Here is a 17,328-nt window from a genome sequence, read left to right as displayed (position 1 = left end):
ATTATTGAGTCTACAGTGCTGTAAATAGTACAAGCTCGGCTTATTAGCCTCGCACATGCTTTGTGTAATACACATCCAAGAACAACATTCGTGCAGGCTTGTTTTTCTCTTTAACTAAATAGCAGCCTTTGTGGTTTCACACACATTTTATTGTTGCCAGTTTAGTGTTATTTTTCACACAAGATTGATCTTATCATGATGATCTCATCAATGATGTAACTTGTTGCGAGCTGCAGACAGAGGGGGTGAGAGACGACTCCCACTCAGATTGGGTCTCTATCGCGACTGGTTAAAGCGGCTCTGACCGCACAGAGAATGACCGTTTTGGAGTTTGTGCTTATTGACATGGCACACTCCCGTATTATGTGAACTAATGAAATAAAGATATATCTCAAAGCTGTGATCTGTGTTTCTATCAGACACTCGAGCTGCAGCTCTCGTCTCGCGTGTCATCATTATAGTTTATATGATCTCAAGTTACGTTAAAGGACATCAAGCGACTATTCGACAAAGGATTTATTTTATTATTATTGCAGATATTTGCCGTTACAAATAACGATCCACCGAGTGCAACGTTTGTTAGTGTTTTCCATGAAGACACCCACCAGAGTTTAGTAGAAAGCCGGAATGCCGATTGAGTAATAGCAATAAGTAATTCGGCTAGTAATTCTCTATGCAGGAAAAACCCTGTTACTTAAGCCAAGTCCACTCTACGTTTTTGTTTGTAAACGCATTAACTTCGCTATGTTCTGGCCTTCCGTCCACACTGAGATGGTGATTTTGTCCTGCGAAAACAAGCTTTTGAAAAACTCTTTCCTTAGCGGATGGATTTGCAAATGCTGTCTTCGTGTTGTCGTGTGGACTGGGAAAATGGAAGTATTCGAATAATGATGACGTATTTGTTGTCATGTGACGCAGGTGGATTTGAGCGTTTTCAGGCGTTTCGGTGTGGCTGAGTACGATTTGGAAAACGTTTGAAAACGACAGTGTGGACTGAGAGCGTTTCGAAAACTAAAACCGTTTTCATATTTATATGGATTCATGCGGCCTTGTATGCTGCAATTTAACAATACATAGTAATAATGGTAACATTTATCTACATTTTTTTTTTTTTTTACACTAAAATATGGCATGTAAAATACCATGCAGTGACTTCAGTAAATTAATTGTTTTTGCAAATGAGTCGTTAAACTGGTGTTTTAAACTGTTTTATTGTTTGTATCGTCCAGCCCTTCTCTATATGGTGCATTTTGATCTCGACTTATTGAAAGAGTGCAAATATGTGGTCAGTTTTTCTCTTTTCTATCCTGATGAGTGTTTATAATGGATGGAAAGCTCACTGGTCCCAGATCAGAACTATTTTCTGTTTTTGCTCAGTGTGTTGTTTTTCGTTTTGTCTCTTAAATGCTTTCGGTAGAAACTGGAGCAGCTGAATCAGTATCCTGACTTCAACAATTATCTCATCTTCGTCCTCACCAGCCTCAAATCTGAAGGTCTGTGTTTTCCCATCATACATCACTCTGAATCCCGTACGTTCTCATGAGCATCAAAGACCTGATGGAAACCATCCCTCTGTCTCTCCTCAGATGAGCCGACTCGATCTCTGAGCGGTCTGATTCTCAAGAACAACGTGAAGGCTCACTATCAGAACTTTCCTCCTGCTGTGGCCGACTTCATCAAGAGAGAGTGTCTAAACAACATTGGAGACCCGTCCCCTCTTATCCGCGCCACCATCGGTCAGTCTCAACCCGGGGTTGAGTGGGTAAACGTGGGATGGATTCTTAGAGATCAAAGAACCCTTTTTGGGTGTCTCAGGAAACCCATCTGAATGTGATGTTAAAGTGGTAGCCCATCTTAAACACCACTGTTATGATGTTATTAACAATTTGTGTGTTGTAAATTGAGAATAAAATTGTGTTTATTTGTCTGGACATGAACAAATGTGTGCCATTGTGTTTTTAGATTGTAGGTTAGTGAGATTTGGGTGGTGTTAGAGGAATGTTTTGTTGTATGTGGTGACGGTCTCACAGAATGATTGTGTGTTTGTCTGCAGGTATTCTCATCACTACTATCGCCTCTAAAGGAGAACTGCAGACATGGCCAGAACTGCTGCCTCAACTCTGCAACCTGCTCAACTCGGAGGATTACAACACCTGTGAGGTAGTGTGCAATGCTGAAAATATGAATTGCTTTACCAGAATTGGATAAAAATAAAAATGACAGGATGCACTTTTGCAAACTGGACGCCACTTGCTGATGTATCCATGGAACACTTTGAGGGTCCGTAACAATATACTGATTCACAAACTATTAAGACACAATATTGGTAAAAGTATATACTTGTGCAGTTTGATGAATGTTAGTATTCCACACCTTTGATTTTCTTAATGGCCCAGATTTGCTCTGATGATCTGTGTCTGTGCGTTTAGGGCTCTTTTGGTGCGCTGCAGAAGATCTGCGAGGACTCGTCTGAGCTATTGGACAGTGATGCTCTGAATCGACCCCTAAACATCATGATCCCTAAATTCCTGCAGTTCTTCAAACACTGCAGCCCCAAGATCAGGTGCACGCACAATCTTCGCTCTTTGACTGTTATATATTATTAACTTTAAAATATCAGGCAATTTCAACATTTCCCTTTCTAGGTCTGGAAAGTATTTTTTTTGTTTTTATAAATGTATGTTAGTTTTGTGCAAGTTTTAACAAAAGTAATTTATTTACATTCTCTGTAGGTCTCATGCTATAGCGTGTGTGAATCAGTTTATCATTGGCAGAGCTCAGGCTCTGATGGACAACATCGACACTTTCATAGAGGCGAGTTTAACTCTAATATACAGGAACAGGAAATTGGAACATTAATGTTAATATAAAAACAATATGTTTGTAAGTGTGTGTGTCCGTACAAGAAAATCAAACTGTTGTAAATACTGATATCTGTTATTAAAGGAATGGTTCACCCTAAAATTAAATTCTTATCATTTACTTCCCCCTCATGCATCCCAAATGTTTATGACTTTCTACTGAACACAAAAGAAGATCTTTACGGATATATTTTAGCTCTGATGGTCCAAGTGAATGGTGACCAGAACTTTGAAGCTCCAAAAAGCACATAAAGGCAGCATAAAAGTCATCCTTAAGACTCCAGTGGTTTAATCCATGTCTTCAGATGTGAAATGATAGGTGGGGGTGAGAAATGGGTCAAAAGTCCTTTTTTTTTTTTTTGTTGTTGTTGTTGTTGTTTTTTTTTACTATAAATCTCCACCCTGCACAGTAGATGGCGATATGCACAAAGAATGGATTACTTTTGTGCTGCCTTTATGTGGTTTTTGGAGCTTCTTGGTCACCATTCACTTGCATTGCATAGACGTACAAAGCTGAGATATTCTTCTAAAAATCTTAATTTGTGTTCAGCAGAATATAGACAGACATACACATCTGGGATGGCATTAGGGTGAGTAAGTGATTTTCATTTTTTGGTGAGCTATCCCTGTAAGTTCAGTTTTAGCACTGCTGCTCATTTGATGTTGATTTTGTAGATTCCCTGCATTATTAAAATAGCTGATTCAGTTTCATGGTCCTGTGTGTGTTTCTCACTTATTGTGTTGTGTTTACAGTCTCTGTTTGCTCTGGCGGGTGATGAAGACTGTGAGGTGAGGAAGAACGTGTGCAGAGCTCTGGTCATGCTGCTGGAAGTGCGAATCGACCGTCTCATACCACACATGCACAGCATCATACAGGTACACACGTATCACACCTGTCAGTCCCTCTGAGACTCTAGTAAAAGGATCATTGCACTCTCTCTGAAGGTTTCTGATAGGAGGTTTATATCTCTCCTGTCTCTCTGTGCAGTACATGCTGCAGCGCACACAGGATGCAGATGAGAATGTGTCTCTGGAGGCGTGCGAGTTCTGGCTGACTCTAGCTGAGCAGCCCATCTGTAAAGAGGCTCTGTCAGGACACCTGGTCCAGTGAGTACTCATTTTTTGTATGGATTGGTACGTTAATTAATCTGGAGTAATGTAGTCTTTGTTTAACCCGTTTCTCCACAGGCTTATCCCCATTCTAGTGAACGGAATGAAGTATTCTGAGATTGACATCATCTTACTGAAGGTTAGATACATTTGTACTTTGAGAACTCTCTTTGGCTAAAACTGATTCATTGAGTGAGTTAATTTGGTAATTGCTGTAACTGATACAGTCGCCGAGTTCATTGGCTAGTCGCTGTAACTGATACAGTCGCCGAGTTCATTGGCTAGTCGCTGTAACTGATACATTCGCCGAGTTAATTGGCTAGTCGCTGTAACTGATACATTCGCCGAGTTCATTGGCTAGTCGCTGTAACTGATACAGTCGGCGAGTTAATTCGCTAGTCGCTGTAACTGATACAGTCGGCGAGTTAATTCGCTAGTCGCTGTAACTGATACAGTCGGCGAGTTAATTGGCTAGTCGCTGTAACTGATACAGTCGGCGAGTTAATTGGCTAGTCGCTGTAACTGATACATTCGCCGAGTTAATTGGCTAGTCGCTGTAACTGATACAGTCGGCGAGTTAATTCGCTAGTCGCTGTAACTGATACAGTCGGCGAGTTCATTGGCTAGTCGCTGTAACTGATACAGTCGGCGAGTTAATTCGCTAGTCGCTGTAACTGATACAGTCGGCGAGTTAATTCGCTAGTCGCTGTAACTGATACAGTCGGCGAGTTAATTGGCTAGTTGCTGTAACTGATACAGTCGCTGTAACTGATACAGTCGCCGAGTTAATTGGCTAGTCGCTGTAACTGATACATTCGCCGAGTTAATTGGCTAGTCGCTGTAACTGATTTAGTCGCCGAGTTAATTGGCTAGTCGCTGTAACTGATTCAGTCGCCGAGTTAATTGGCTAGTCGCTGTAACTGATTCAGTCGCCGAGTTAATTGGCTAGTCGCTGTAACTGATTCAGTCGGCGAGTTAATTGGCTAGTCGCTGTAACTGATACAGTCGGCGAGTTAATTGGCTAGTCGCTGTAACTGATTCAGTAAGCGAGTTAATTGGCTAGTCGCTGTAACCGAATCAGTCACTGAGTTCATTGGCTAGTCGCTGTAACCGAATCAGTCACCGAGTTCATTGGCTAGTCGCAGTAACTGATTCAGTAGGCGAGTTAATTGGCTAGTCGCTGTAACCGAATCAGTCACCGAGTTCATTGGCTAGTCGCTGTAACCGAATCAGTCGCCGAGTTAATTGGCTAGTCGCTGTAACTGATACATTCGGCGAGTTAATTGGCTAGTCGCTGTAACTGATTTAGTCGCCGAGTTAATTGGCTAGTCGCTGTAACTGATTCAGTCGCCGAGTTAATTGGCTAGTCGCTGTAACTGATTCAGTCGCCGAGTTAATTGGCTAGTCGCTGTAACTGATTCAGTCGCCGAGTTAATTGGCTAGTCGCTGTAACTGATTCAGTCGCCGAGTTAATTGGCTAGTCGCTGTAACTGATTCAGTCGCCGAGTTAATTGGCTAGTCGCTGTAACTGATACAGTCGGCGAGTTAATTGGCTAGTCGCTGTAACCGAATCAGTCACCGAGTTCATTGGCTAGTCGCTGTAACCGAATCAGTCGCCGAGTTAATTGGCTAGTCGCTGTAACCGATTCAGTCGCCGAGTTAATTGGCTAGTCGCTGTAACCGAATCAGTCGCCGAGTTCATTGGCTAGTCGCAGTAACCGATTCAGTCGCAGTAACCGAATCGGTGGGCGAGCTAAGTCGCTAGTCGCTGTAACTGAATCAGTCAGCAAGTTATATCGACAAGCACATTAACTGATTCAGACTGTTAGTTCAGAAACTGATTCAGTGAGCGAGGTAATTTCAGTAATCTTTACAACTGATTCAATGAGTGGGTGAGCTGTCTAACAGATTCACACTGCATGTTTGGTAAAGATGAATGAATCTCTTTGTCGGTTTCATTAAAAATGACCAGAAATTAATTTGTGAATCTGACTTCATTAGCTGAACAACAATCTCATTCTCGTTCTCTCTGTCTCTCTCTCAGGGTGATGTGGAGGAGGATGACAACGTTCCAGACAGCGAGCAGGATATCAAACCTCGCTTCCACAAGTCACGTACTGTCACTCTGCAGCATGAGGGTGGAGAGGGGGAGGAGGGGGAGGACATCGACGAAGACGAGGATGATGATGATGACACACTGTCTGACTGGAACCTACGTGAGTACACTGACCAATCAGAACTCTGGGATCCCTAATGGAAAGTGCTATTACATGTTTCTGTTTAATAGAAATGTGAATATATATATACATCGATTAAAACCACCTGCCTAATATTGTGTAGGTCCCCCTCGTGCCGCCAAAACAGCACCAACCCGCATCTCAGAACAGCGTTCAGAGATTATATTCTTCTCAGCACAATTGTACAGAGTGGTTATCTGAGTTACTGTAGACTTTCAGTTCAAACCAGTCTGTCCATTGTTTTTGTTGTGTTTTCAGGTAAATGTTCTGCTGCGGCACTGGATGTTCTGGCTAACGTATTTCGTGATGAGCTGTTGCCGCACCTGCTGCCTCTACTGAAGGGTCTGCTGTTCCACCCCGACTGGGTCATTAAAGAGTCTGGAATACTGGTGCTGGGAGCCATTGCCGAGGGTTCGTATCTCATACATGTGTACCTAGATGTAGGTGTAGTATAAGGCTGAGTATAATTACTGTTAACTTTGAACATCTCTCTGTCAGGCTGTATGCAGGGTATGGTTCCGTATCTGCCCGAGCTGATCCCACACCTCATCCAGTGTCTGTGTGATAAGAAGGCTCTGGTTCGATCTATCGCCTGCTGGACGCTCAGTCGCTATGCACACTGGGTAGTGAGCCAGCCGCCGGACGCGCACCTCAAACCGCTCATGACTGAGCTGCTCAAACGCATTCTGGACGGAAACAAAAGGGTGCAGGAGGCCGCCTGCAGGTGCGTGGGATGTTTGATAATGATATTTATAGCCAAGTAATTGTAGAGTGATAATATGCTCAATAATATTTCTGTCTTTCTCAGTGCGTTTGCAACTCTGGAGGAGGAGGCGTGTACGGAGCTGGTTCCGTATCTGAGCTTTATATTGGACACTCTGGTGTTTGCGTTTGGGAAATATCAGCATAAGAACCTGCTCATCCTCTACGACGCCATTGGCACCCTGGCAGATTCAGTCGGACATCATCTGAACCAACCGGTAACGTCCAGTGACCCATTTGAGGGTTGTTTTCTTTCTTATTTTTTAAGAGCCACGACATAAACATTAGGTTTTTGGGATCCCTAATGTAAAGTGCTCTTTCGGAATTTCTTTATGGAAAAAATTTAAATCTCAGTGGCCTGATATTTCATTGTTAATTTTTCTGTGAATACAGGAATACATCCAGAAACTGATGCCGCCTCTGATCCAGAAGTGGAACGAACTGAAGGATGAAGATAAAGACCTGTTTCCCCTGCTGGAGGTAAGACACGCCAAACATTTACAGCAGTATTAAAGGGATAGTTCACCCAAAAAAATAAAATGATCTCATTAACCGACTCTCATGCCATCCCATCTGCAGAACACAAAGACTTTTAGAAGAATATCTCAGCTCTGTAGGTCCATACAATGCAAGTGAATGGTGACACAAACTTTGAAGCTCCAAAAAGCACACAAAGGTAGCACAAAAGTAATCCATACAATTCCAGTGGTTAAATCCATGTGTTCAGAAGTGATTCTATTGATTTTGGATAAGAACAGGCCAAAATGTAACCGTACATCTTGCCATTGCAGTTTCTAGGCACGATCGTGATTTCAAGCTTGATTACATTACCTAGCGCCACCTAGTGCTCTTCGCATGCTTCAAGAACTAGGAAGTGTAATTGAGCTTGAAATCATGATTGTAAACACTGGAGTCTTATGGATTACTTTCTTGCTGCCTTTATGTGCTTTTTGGAGCTTAAAAGTTCTGGCCACCATTCACTATAATTATATGGACCTACATAGCGGAGATATTCTTCTACAAATTTGTGTTCTACAGAAAAAAGTCACACACTTCTGGGTGAGGGCATGAGTGATTTTTTTTTAATTATTTTTGGATGAACTATCCCTTTAACGAATCATGGATAAGTGACCCTCATTCATTCTGTTTGTTTGTGTATAGTGTTTGTCGTCTGTGGCTACAGCGTTACAGAGCGGGTTCCTCCCGTACTGTGAGCCCGTGTATCAGCGCTGTGTTACTCTGGTGCAGAAAACCCTTGCACAAGCCATGGTGAGAACACACCCACTCATACGTGTCTCCATTTATATGGATGTATCATTACGCAATCATTCACGTGCTTGCTTGTTTGTGTGAAGATGTACAGTCAGCAGCCAGATCAGTACGAGGCTCCTGATAAAGACTTTATGATCGTCGCTCTGGATCTGCTCAGCGGATTGGCCGAGGGTCTCGGTGGGCACGTGGACCAGCTGGTTTCCCGCAGCAACATCATGACACTTCTGTTCCAGTGCATGCAGGTAGAGTGCTTGTGTTTTTAATGGCCACACGCATGCTACAAAATTACTGATTTTAAGCTTTTTAATGTTATTAGAGGCAAGCAGCACGATTGCTGTTGCTTGTACGTTAACAAACTCTCTTGTTTACAGGACACAATGCCAGAGGTGCGACAGAGCTCGTTTGCTTTACTGGGTGATCTGACCAAGGCCTGTTTTCCACACGTCAAACCCTGCATCGGTAAAACAACATGCACTTTTGATATACATGTTCTCCGGTACACTCTTCTGTATTTGTGTGAAGTTAACCGATAAACTGTGTGCGTTTAGCTGAGTTCATGCCGATCCTGGGGACGAATCTGAACCCTGAGTTCATCTCAGTGTGTAATAACGCCACCTGGGCCATCGGAGAGATCTGCATGCAGATGGGTGAGGAACATCTCGCTTTTGAGAGACACTCTGGCCAACCGTTAAATGCATTCATTCATTTCTTTGTTGGATAATCTTCTTGATGAAATTACATTGCAGATTTTTTGAATAATAGAATTTTATTGTGAGAGAGTTTTATTTAGTAGTAGCGTTGTTAATGAGACATCATTAATAGGAGTACATTTGATTGTGATGTCATCAACGGGGTAAATGTAATTGTTCGGTCATACTATTGGTCAAATGGTGTCATTGTTTTGTTGTGAAGGTTTGATCATTAGATCACCTTAACCCTTAAATGCATGGGTGTTTCCAGGGTTCGGAAAGATATGGAAAACACTGACTGAATCACTCAATCCAGTCATAAAAAAAAATGCATTGGGTATAAAATGCGTAATGTTACATATTTTGATCTCGATATGTCCAAGTGTGATTATTAAACTGCAAAAGGCTGCAATTAAATATAAAACATGCATCTGCGGCATGCTTCAAAATCAGTGTGAAGCCGGCCACAAACACCTCATCACGAGCCTCACGTGTGCTCTGGGTTGTGTCTGTGTGTAATAGATGACAGTGAGCAGAGCGCTCTGAACTGCGCAGCACTTACAGACTATATAGTTTAATCATATTGTAGGTTTGGGGTTTAATTAAGGCACTGGGACATGTAGCAAACTGCTTATTTGGAGGTGAGAAACTTCCGTCAAAACCAGAAAGAAACTGCTAAATAAAAATGTATGTGAGAAATGGGGTAAAAGATCATGTTTAATGCAATTAAATAATAATAATAATAATAATAATGCATTTAAGCAATATCTCACATCTGTGATGCTTTGTTGTGGAGCACCTCATTTGTGATGTGAGAATTTTGTAGAAAAGCACTTCATTTGATAAAACAATATTGCAATATAATGTTGAAATTTTTTATTATTTAAATAATTGTATTTTCATTTGAATGAAGTTGTCAAAAATAACCTAAAATAACCACAATTTTCATACGGCCTCATACGTTTCTGCTTAAATCTTACACCGGTTCGGCACATTATGTGAGAGTGGGATCCCTGTGTTTTGCCAAACATTAGAACACACTCTGGCCACATATATAATTATGATAAATGGATCTACAAAATGACCAGATAGCGACAAATGTAAAGAATTTAAGACGATTAGAAAATAATGGATATATTTTGACATATTATTTTCATATATCAAAGAGATGATGCAACGAATGATAGAACAGGATTCATTACTTCCGCATTTCATGACATGCAACTGGCTGTCAAACATGTATTGAGCTACACGAGTCTCACATATGTATTTCCTCTATTTATAGACACACAACTTGTATTCAGTAGTGCACGCAAAAGACAAAAGCCAAGTCATATTGTCCATGTGTTGCTATAGTTTACATCCACATTGTTTCTTCATAGCAATGTCAAACGTTCACTGAAACATTCGTGCCACCTTAGGTAAGATGAACCTAAGCATGTTTAATATGTACGTGTACACGCATATGAATACCAATAATTCACCACCATTGTGCAGAAAATCTAAATTATTTAGTAATAATTTATATGACTGTAGTACTCATTTGTCTTGTAATAAACAAAGAAATATACATTCACAGAGCACATTATTAGGAACACTATAGTCCTGATAAAGTGCCCGACGTGGTCTTCTACTGTTGCAGAGCATCTGCCATCTGTGTTGTGCATTCTGAGACTCTATTCTGCTCACTACAGAGGGGTTATCCGAGTTACCTTAGTCTTTCTGTCAGCTTGAACCAGTCTGGCCATTCTCTGTTGACCTCTCTCAACAACAACGCGTTTCCATCCGCAGAACTTCCGCTAACTGGATGTTTTTTGTTTTTGGCACCATTCTGAGTAAATTCTAGAGACTGTTGTGTGTGAAAATCCCAGAAATACTCAAACCAGCCCGTCTGGCACCAACAATCAATCATGCCACTGTCCAAATCACTGAAATCACACTGTTTTCTCCATTCTGATGGTTGATGTGAACATGTATATATATTTATTTTTACACTATTCTTAAGAGAAAGGTTGAAGAATACTAAATAAATAGATGAGGTACAGGGGTTGGAATTAGGTCTTGGGTCACTTAAAGACCCAAGGTATGCATTCAAGGGTTAATTGTGACGTCATCAATGGGTGAACATGATTGTTAGATCATAGTTGGTGGTAAAGTGATGTCACTGATCTAGATCTTGGATGTTGTGTTGTAGGTGTGGAGATGCAGCCCTACGTTGCTCTGGTTCTTCCTCATCTGGTGGAGATCATTAATAGGCCCAACACTCCCAAAACCCTGCTGGAGAACACTGGTATGACCTCTGACCTTTCATGGACGCAGCGAGAAGACTGTTGTTTCTAAGCAGCTTTTCGTTCTGTTACCTTTAGAGATTTAGATCTGCTGTCTGTAACCCGTCCCCTTTCTGTTTGCAGCCATCACAATTGGTCGCCTGGGTTACGTCTGTCCACAGGAAGTGTCTCCCATGTTGCAACAGTTCATCAGGCCCTGGTGAGTCACCATGAAAATGGCATTTTCAGAACTGTTTGAATGCACACAAGGTTATGTTGCTTAAATCGCATTATAACAATGCTCTCGATAATCTGTTTGCAGGTGCACATCGTTACGGAACATCAGAGATAATGAAGAAAAGGACTCCGCCTTCAGAGGCATCTGCGTGATGATTGGTGTAAATCCTGGGGGGGTGGTCCAGGTGAATTCTGATGCCTTGCTATCTCAGTGATGCAGTCTGATCTTGGATTTTCATTTGTAAATAATTTTCTTGCATCTGTCTCTCCCTCTTCAGGATTTCATCTTCTTCTGTGATGCGGTGGCCTCCTGGGTCACCCCTAAAGATGACCTGAGGGACATGTTTTACAAGGTTAGACACAAACACACACACGTCCATGGAGATGCATGGTTTCAATGGTTAGGATGAAATGTGTGAAAGTTCATTTTGTGTCTCTGCATAGATCCTGCATGGTTTTAAGGACCAAGTCGGCGAGGAGAACTGGCAGCAGTTCTCAGAGCAGTTTCCTCCCATACTGAAGGAACGCCTCTCTGCATGCTATGGCGTGTAGCCCCGCCCCCTCTGCTTCACACACAGCACATGCTGTCAGGTTAGTAAAAATGTAATGGACATGATTTGGACCTTGAAGCTGAATTTTTTTCATTTCTTCAACACTAACACCACCTAACGCATTCCCTGAATACTCAAAATGTCAGCTGTTGAGCGAACATGCAGATATTCCTGCCCCAAACTCGAGTCAGGTATCGCGCGTTCGGAGCACATTTTTTTAAAGCATCGCAGAGACGGTGTTTGCAGTTTGGGGAAATCAAACTATGAATAGCTTTCGTGTAGTTTTCTCTGCATATTCAACTAGAATCGAGAATTATTTTAACATCATACCATTGCATTTTTTTAAACAAACTTTAATTCAGTACAACAGCACTCTTGCTTGTGATTATATCGCTTCATTTTATTATTATTTATTAATCATTATGTGTTATAAATATAACTACAGTGAGTATTCAATTTCACTTTACTGTTGTAAAATATTTGTTGCAATTTCTTCAATTTCAGGTGTAGCTTTTAATTTGAATCATGCTTTTATTTTGATGTGTGTTTTTGACGGAAGTTTCACTTTTTCGATTAACCGTTTGCTACATGGCCCAATGTAATGAGTAAAGTGCATATCGTCACCTTCCTAAAATAATTGCCTAAGTCATTTTTTCACTTTTCTCAGAAAACACAAAAAACTGAACCAATGATTGAATATATGATATTTATTGATAAATAAATCGTTTCTAGATGTTTGATTACAATATGTAAGCCTATTCAAATCTTTCTTAATTAGATCATGTAATGTGGAAAAAATTAGACAAAAACTAGATGAAATATTGTTTAAAAATACAGAAAAGAGTTAACAGAAAGCCTAATGCTAGCTTGACTTAGCTATTTTTCTTGACTAAAATGCTGACTAAAAAGACTAAATAAAAAGACAAAAACACAAAATTTTTATGCAATATTTATAGTCTATATTATAGTAAACCTCATCACTTACCAGTAGGGGTAAAAAACTTGTAAAATTGTCTCATTGCCTTTTGACTTAGGCAAAATAAAACGGCCTAAGTCACACACTTGACATAGGCCATTATACTATAGGGGTAGAATTGCATGATCTGTTCAACTGAGGATGTGGGCGATTTTACCAAAGGTGGCCAGCATCATGAGGAGATGACTTATGCAAAAAAATCATTTTTGTCAAAAAATGACTTAGGCAATTATTTTAGGAAGGTGACGATATGCTGTGGTTTAATTGTATAAATATATCGTCTGCATGCTTTACAGTGGATTAGTGCTCTGCTCTGTCATCTCATAAAACATGAATGATTCGCAATGTCTGTTGACTTTCCAGTGAGTGTGCGGTCGGCTTCATACATTCATTTAAAGCACACAGCACATATAGACTAAATTGCAGCCTTACGCTGTTTTATAATCACACTAGGAAATATCATGATTTTAATTTGATTAGCTTCATTTCAGTAGTAACGGAGCAGTCGCTCATAAGCGTGTGAACATTAGAAAGCAGTCGTGAGAGTCAGTCAGACAGTGTGTGGGTATCGGATTGAGTCAGTGCTCTGTACTACCGGTACTGAAGAATCACTGTTATTGCGACCGTGTCATTTTAGTATCGACCAGTACTTTTGACATCACTAGCATAGAGTAAATCTTGCTCACAAGAGGTACCGTTTGAATTGTTGGTGGATCCTTTTTTACAGACTGAATCTGTGAAACCTGTTCTCAAATTTATAACTGGTGAATCGAATGGAAGGGAAAACCTGGAATTTTGCAATGCAGTTTTCCAGTCATGGAAAATGAGAAAAATACCTTTTAGTGTAATAAAACCGTTTGACTGTTGCTAGCACGGTTTTCGTTACATGTACAAACACACTGTAATGATCGGGACTCGGGATAGGAGTCAAATACACACATTAGTATTGTTTATTTACTGCCGGCGGGTGCACATTGTGAAACATAGTCAAAGATTAGGGACGCTAACACCCTCGTGATTGATTACAGCAGTGGACAGTAGTGTGCGTGGCAATCGCGGTCCAACCGAGGCAGACCGTTTGATTGGTTACAGCTACAGCCAATCACATGCACACTCGTGAAACTTCTCATTCATAAACAAACTGAATGATCTGGTACATGTACCGATGGACTGAATGATCTGGTACTGTTCGTTTACTTCAGCATCATCATGTGAGTCTACCTTGTTCATCACGAAGAGAAAAGTGCAGAAGAGCTATTAATGTGTCAAATTGAGCGCAACCTCGGCTCCAACTTCACAAGTGTTTTTCACACGTGTTTTTTGCTTCACAAATGATGTCTTATGAAGAGTTTTGAATGCTCATAACTTATTTTAATTATGACCTGATCATTTCTGAGTCTCCAGGCACCCCAGTTATTGATCTGCAGTAATTACATTCACCAAAAACACACACAAAAACCCTCTTAAGACCCGAACATAAACGAGTGCTCTTTACTTTCTGCAATCAAAGCAAAAAAAAAATGTATCTTACAAATGCATGTTTTCAGTGTTTATTGTGCACGCCTCCCACTTTCTTGCGTAGCAAACTCGTAAAATGCACTTTACAATGACGAAAGGATTATTATTATTAGGACTATTATTGTGGTCCATTCTGAAAGGTCATGTTCAGCAGTTTAAATACTGTAAGAAAAGATGCAGTAGATCTGTTTGTTCTTATAATGCTTAAACATGTAGTCGGTAGATTTGATGTGCAAACTTTAATAAAGGAGAAGGTTAAGGACATTATTGATATTATTATTAGACTGTTACTGTTGGATTAAAAAGTCATGCTCTGCAGTTCACAAACAAACACTATAAAGTTTCTTGGTAGATTTCGGTAATAAACGACTCAAAATGATTCAGTGACTCACTCATTGCACATAAGACGCTCATTTGTCACCACCTAGTGGCATCTCCAGAAGTTGTCAATAAACTAATCGATTAATGAAACTGAATATATTTGTTAAACAAGCAAGCCACACCAAAATACCCTTTATTGTTGAAGCTAATTCTGCACAACTGTGCAAATCATTTCCTGTACTTGAACCATTAAATAGCTTAAGTCGGTGCTTTTTGCTTTTTTTTTATTTTTTGTAAAATAACCCTGGAAAACATGTTCGTGGATTAGTGATTCTCTCAACTATTTAAGCTGCGTTCACACTGCCAGCGACTCCATCCCATTCATTTTCAATGCGAGCACAGCGACTTCCGGCGACACGAGCTGTCGCGACCGTTGGTGACTAGATGTGGGCGTGTCCAGTGATGGGACAAAGTTGAGACAAGTTTAACTTTATTCAAATGAAGAGCGACTTACGGAAGCGACAGCCAATAGGAGAGAAGATGGGAGAGCTCACGTGATCCTCTCTCTCTCTCTCTCTCTCTCTCTCTCTCTCTCTCTCTCTCTCAGCTCCTGCAGTAACGGAAAGATGGATGAAAGGCTAATTCTTGCTGTTAGCAATTTTCCAGTGCTCTATGATATGGATATGGTATATCCAGCTGCAGCTCTTGCACCAGCCTGTGGTACTCGCCGTGCTGACTCCGAGATTGAATGATTTTGTGGACCCAGAGAGACCGGCGTTTGCGTTTTCGCCGCAGATAAACAGCCGCTCTGGCAAACAGCACGCCTGGTTTCTCATTCATCTTTGATTTAAAGCATTTTATGTACTGATTCCATTTATATTTAGTCTTTTCCCTACAAAATGTTTGTTTTTAGCGCTAAGAAAAGCGATTCGCTGTCAACAGCAATGGAATGACATCCGTGAATGTCATTTATAAACGTTACTAGGCAACCAGTAGTGGGAACGCCCACTAGCGACTTCACCGCCAGCCACTGGCGACCTGCAGCGACAAAGTCTCTGGCAGTGTGTACGCAGCTTTAGACCCGCGTGAGTTTGCATCCCTGCGAGTTATAAACTATAGACAAAAATGACATTCGGACCTCTGATTTTTAAAAATGTATTAATTGACACTGGGTGGGTAGCGTGGCGAGTCGGCCTTAAAGGGATAGTTCACCCAAAAATTCTCATGATTTACTCTCCTTCATGCCATCCCAGATGTGTATGACACTTTATTTTGCAGAACACAAATTATGATTTTTGGAATTTGATGTCATAATGTAACTTTCTCCTCTTTTCTCTCTTTCAGTTGAACCTTTAGGAGGGGGGAACTCATCCATCTGTGTATTGCACTGCCCTGATCATGGGGGAGAGGGATGCTCCACCTGACGGACAGACCCCACGCCCTTTGTGTGTCCATGAGGGTGGGTGGGTGGGTGGGAGGGGGGAGGGGACTCCTCTAGTTAACTGCAGAATGCACCCAATCACAGGGAATAAACCTAAAAACATAGGGAAGACGAGCGATAGAGTAACCGAGGGAGAGTAAACATTCCAAGAGAGCGGGAGGTAGGTCGTAGGTTTAAACGGGAGGGAGGTATAGACCGATATATCTGGGAGTAATCGTTAAAAGATTAAGATTAGGGAGGGAAGTTAGGCAGCAACTATTATACAACATTTGTTTTAATCTCAAATTAATCCCAGGCATAAGAATCAAACGCATTCACATGCAGACTGATCATAGAGACGCTTGCACGTGACGTTGCAATAACTACGAGCGGCCTGCGGAGGCAGCGCTGTCGTAGCAATATCGTAATCAGATTTAACACTGAGACGACTAGCGTTGTTTTCTTTTTTTAGTAATTACTATTGAGGAAAAGAGATGGTTAATGCTCTTGTCGTAGGTTTGTTTTTTTATTGTTTGTAAGTAAGGGAGCATCTATGAATTCACAGTTTTCATCATCAGCTTCGTCGACGTCGTTCTGTCCAATTGTCTTTACGATTCTCTGCTCGTGTCTCTTCTGCCGTATCGTTTATTTTCGACGTTTCTTCTCACTTGGCGTAGTCGGCTTGTAGTTTTTTCCTGGGCTTGGTCAGTGTTTGCTGTCGAAACACATCGTAGTATTTCCAGTCGCGCCGTAGTTCAATCGTTTAATCCTGTCGTGGCTTCCGAGAGATTCGATATTGCCGCGAAGGAGCTGGAACATAAACGCAACAGTATAACAATCATGACTTGTGTTATGTGTATGTTTGGTTGTATGTGTGATTTGTGTAACTAGCTTTGTTGGGAGCTTTTAAGTGTTTTGTGTGTGTGTGTGTCATTACCATGTTTATTTGTTTGGGTTGTATTTCGCATTTCATTTGTGTATTCTGCATTAATAGATTGTTAATTGTTTTAAGGTACCTTACACTTGACTCCTGGACCCCTATTGACCTGTAAACTGTGACCAACGATGTGTGCGCGCTTGTGAGTGTGTACACGAATGTATTTGTAC

At 41.1% G+C, this 17,328-nt stretch overlaps 1 protein-coding gene across 3 annotated transcripts in view; it reads left to right on the top strand.

The window, feature by feature from the left end:
• Positions 1 to 16,265, top strand: part of LOC127651300 (transportin-2) — a 76,838-nt gene extending 60,573 nt beyond the window's left edge. For all 3 annotated transcript variants that reach the window (XM_052137080.1, XM_052137079.1, XM_052137078.1), the window contains exons 3-25: positions 1,418 to 1,493; positions 1,587 to 1,736; positions 2,054 to 2,160; positions 2,430 to 2,563; positions 2,733 to 2,814; positions 3,615 to 3,737; positions 3,850 to 3,968; positions 4,050 to 4,110; positions 6,016 to 6,187; positions 6,467 to 6,619; positions 6,707 to 6,932; positions 7,017 to 7,188; positions 7,364 to 7,450; positions 8,132 to 8,239; positions 8,326 to 8,484; positions 8,614 to 8,701; positions 8,791 to 8,889; positions 11,126 to 11,221; positions 11,343 to 11,418; positions 11,521 to 11,620; positions 11,714 to 11,788; positions 11,880 to 12,026; positions 16,146 to 16,265. In XM_052137080.1, coding sequence (XP_051993040.1) covers positions 1,418 to 1,493; positions 1,587 to 1,736; positions 2,054 to 2,160; positions 2,430 to 2,563; positions 2,733 to 2,814; positions 3,615 to 3,737; positions 3,850 to 3,968; positions 4,050 to 4,110; positions 6,016 to 6,187; positions 6,467 to 6,619; positions 6,707 to 6,932; positions 7,017 to 7,188; positions 7,364 to 7,450; positions 8,132 to 8,239; positions 8,326 to 8,484; positions 8,614 to 8,701; positions 8,791 to 8,889; positions 11,126 to 11,221; positions 11,343 to 11,418; positions 11,521 to 11,620; positions 11,714 to 11,788; positions 11,880 to 11,987 — 2,571 coding nt within the window. In that variant the 3' untranslated portion in view covers positions 11,988 to 12,026; positions 16,146 to 16,265. The remainder of the gene's footprint in view (positions 1 to 1,417; positions 1,494 to 1,586; positions 1,737 to 2,053; positions 2,161 to 2,429; positions 2,564 to 2,732; positions 2,815 to 3,614; positions 3,738 to 3,849; positions 3,969 to 4,049; positions 4,111 to 6,015; positions 6,188 to 6,466; positions 6,620 to 6,706; positions 6,933 to 7,016; positions 7,189 to 7,363; positions 7,451 to 8,131; positions 8,240 to 8,325; positions 8,485 to 8,613; positions 8,702 to 8,790; positions 8,890 to 11,125; positions 11,222 to 11,342; positions 11,419 to 11,520; positions 11,621 to 11,713; positions 11,789 to 11,879; positions 12,027 to 16,145) is intronic.
• Positions 16,266 to 17,328: the final 1,063 nt, after the last annotated feature.

This window comes from Xyrauchen texanus, chromosome 11 (genome assembly GCF_025860055.1).
Source record: "Xyrauchen texanus isolate HMW12.3.18 chromosome 11, RBS_HiC_50CHRs, whole genome shotgun sequence".
Taxonomy (NCBI): domain Eukaryota; kingdom Metazoa; phylum Chordata; class Actinopteri; order Cypriniformes; family Catostomidae; genus Xyrauchen; species Xyrauchen texanus.
Note: the sequence above shows the minus strand (reverse complement) of the source record. Positions and strands in the feature narration are given on the sequence as shown.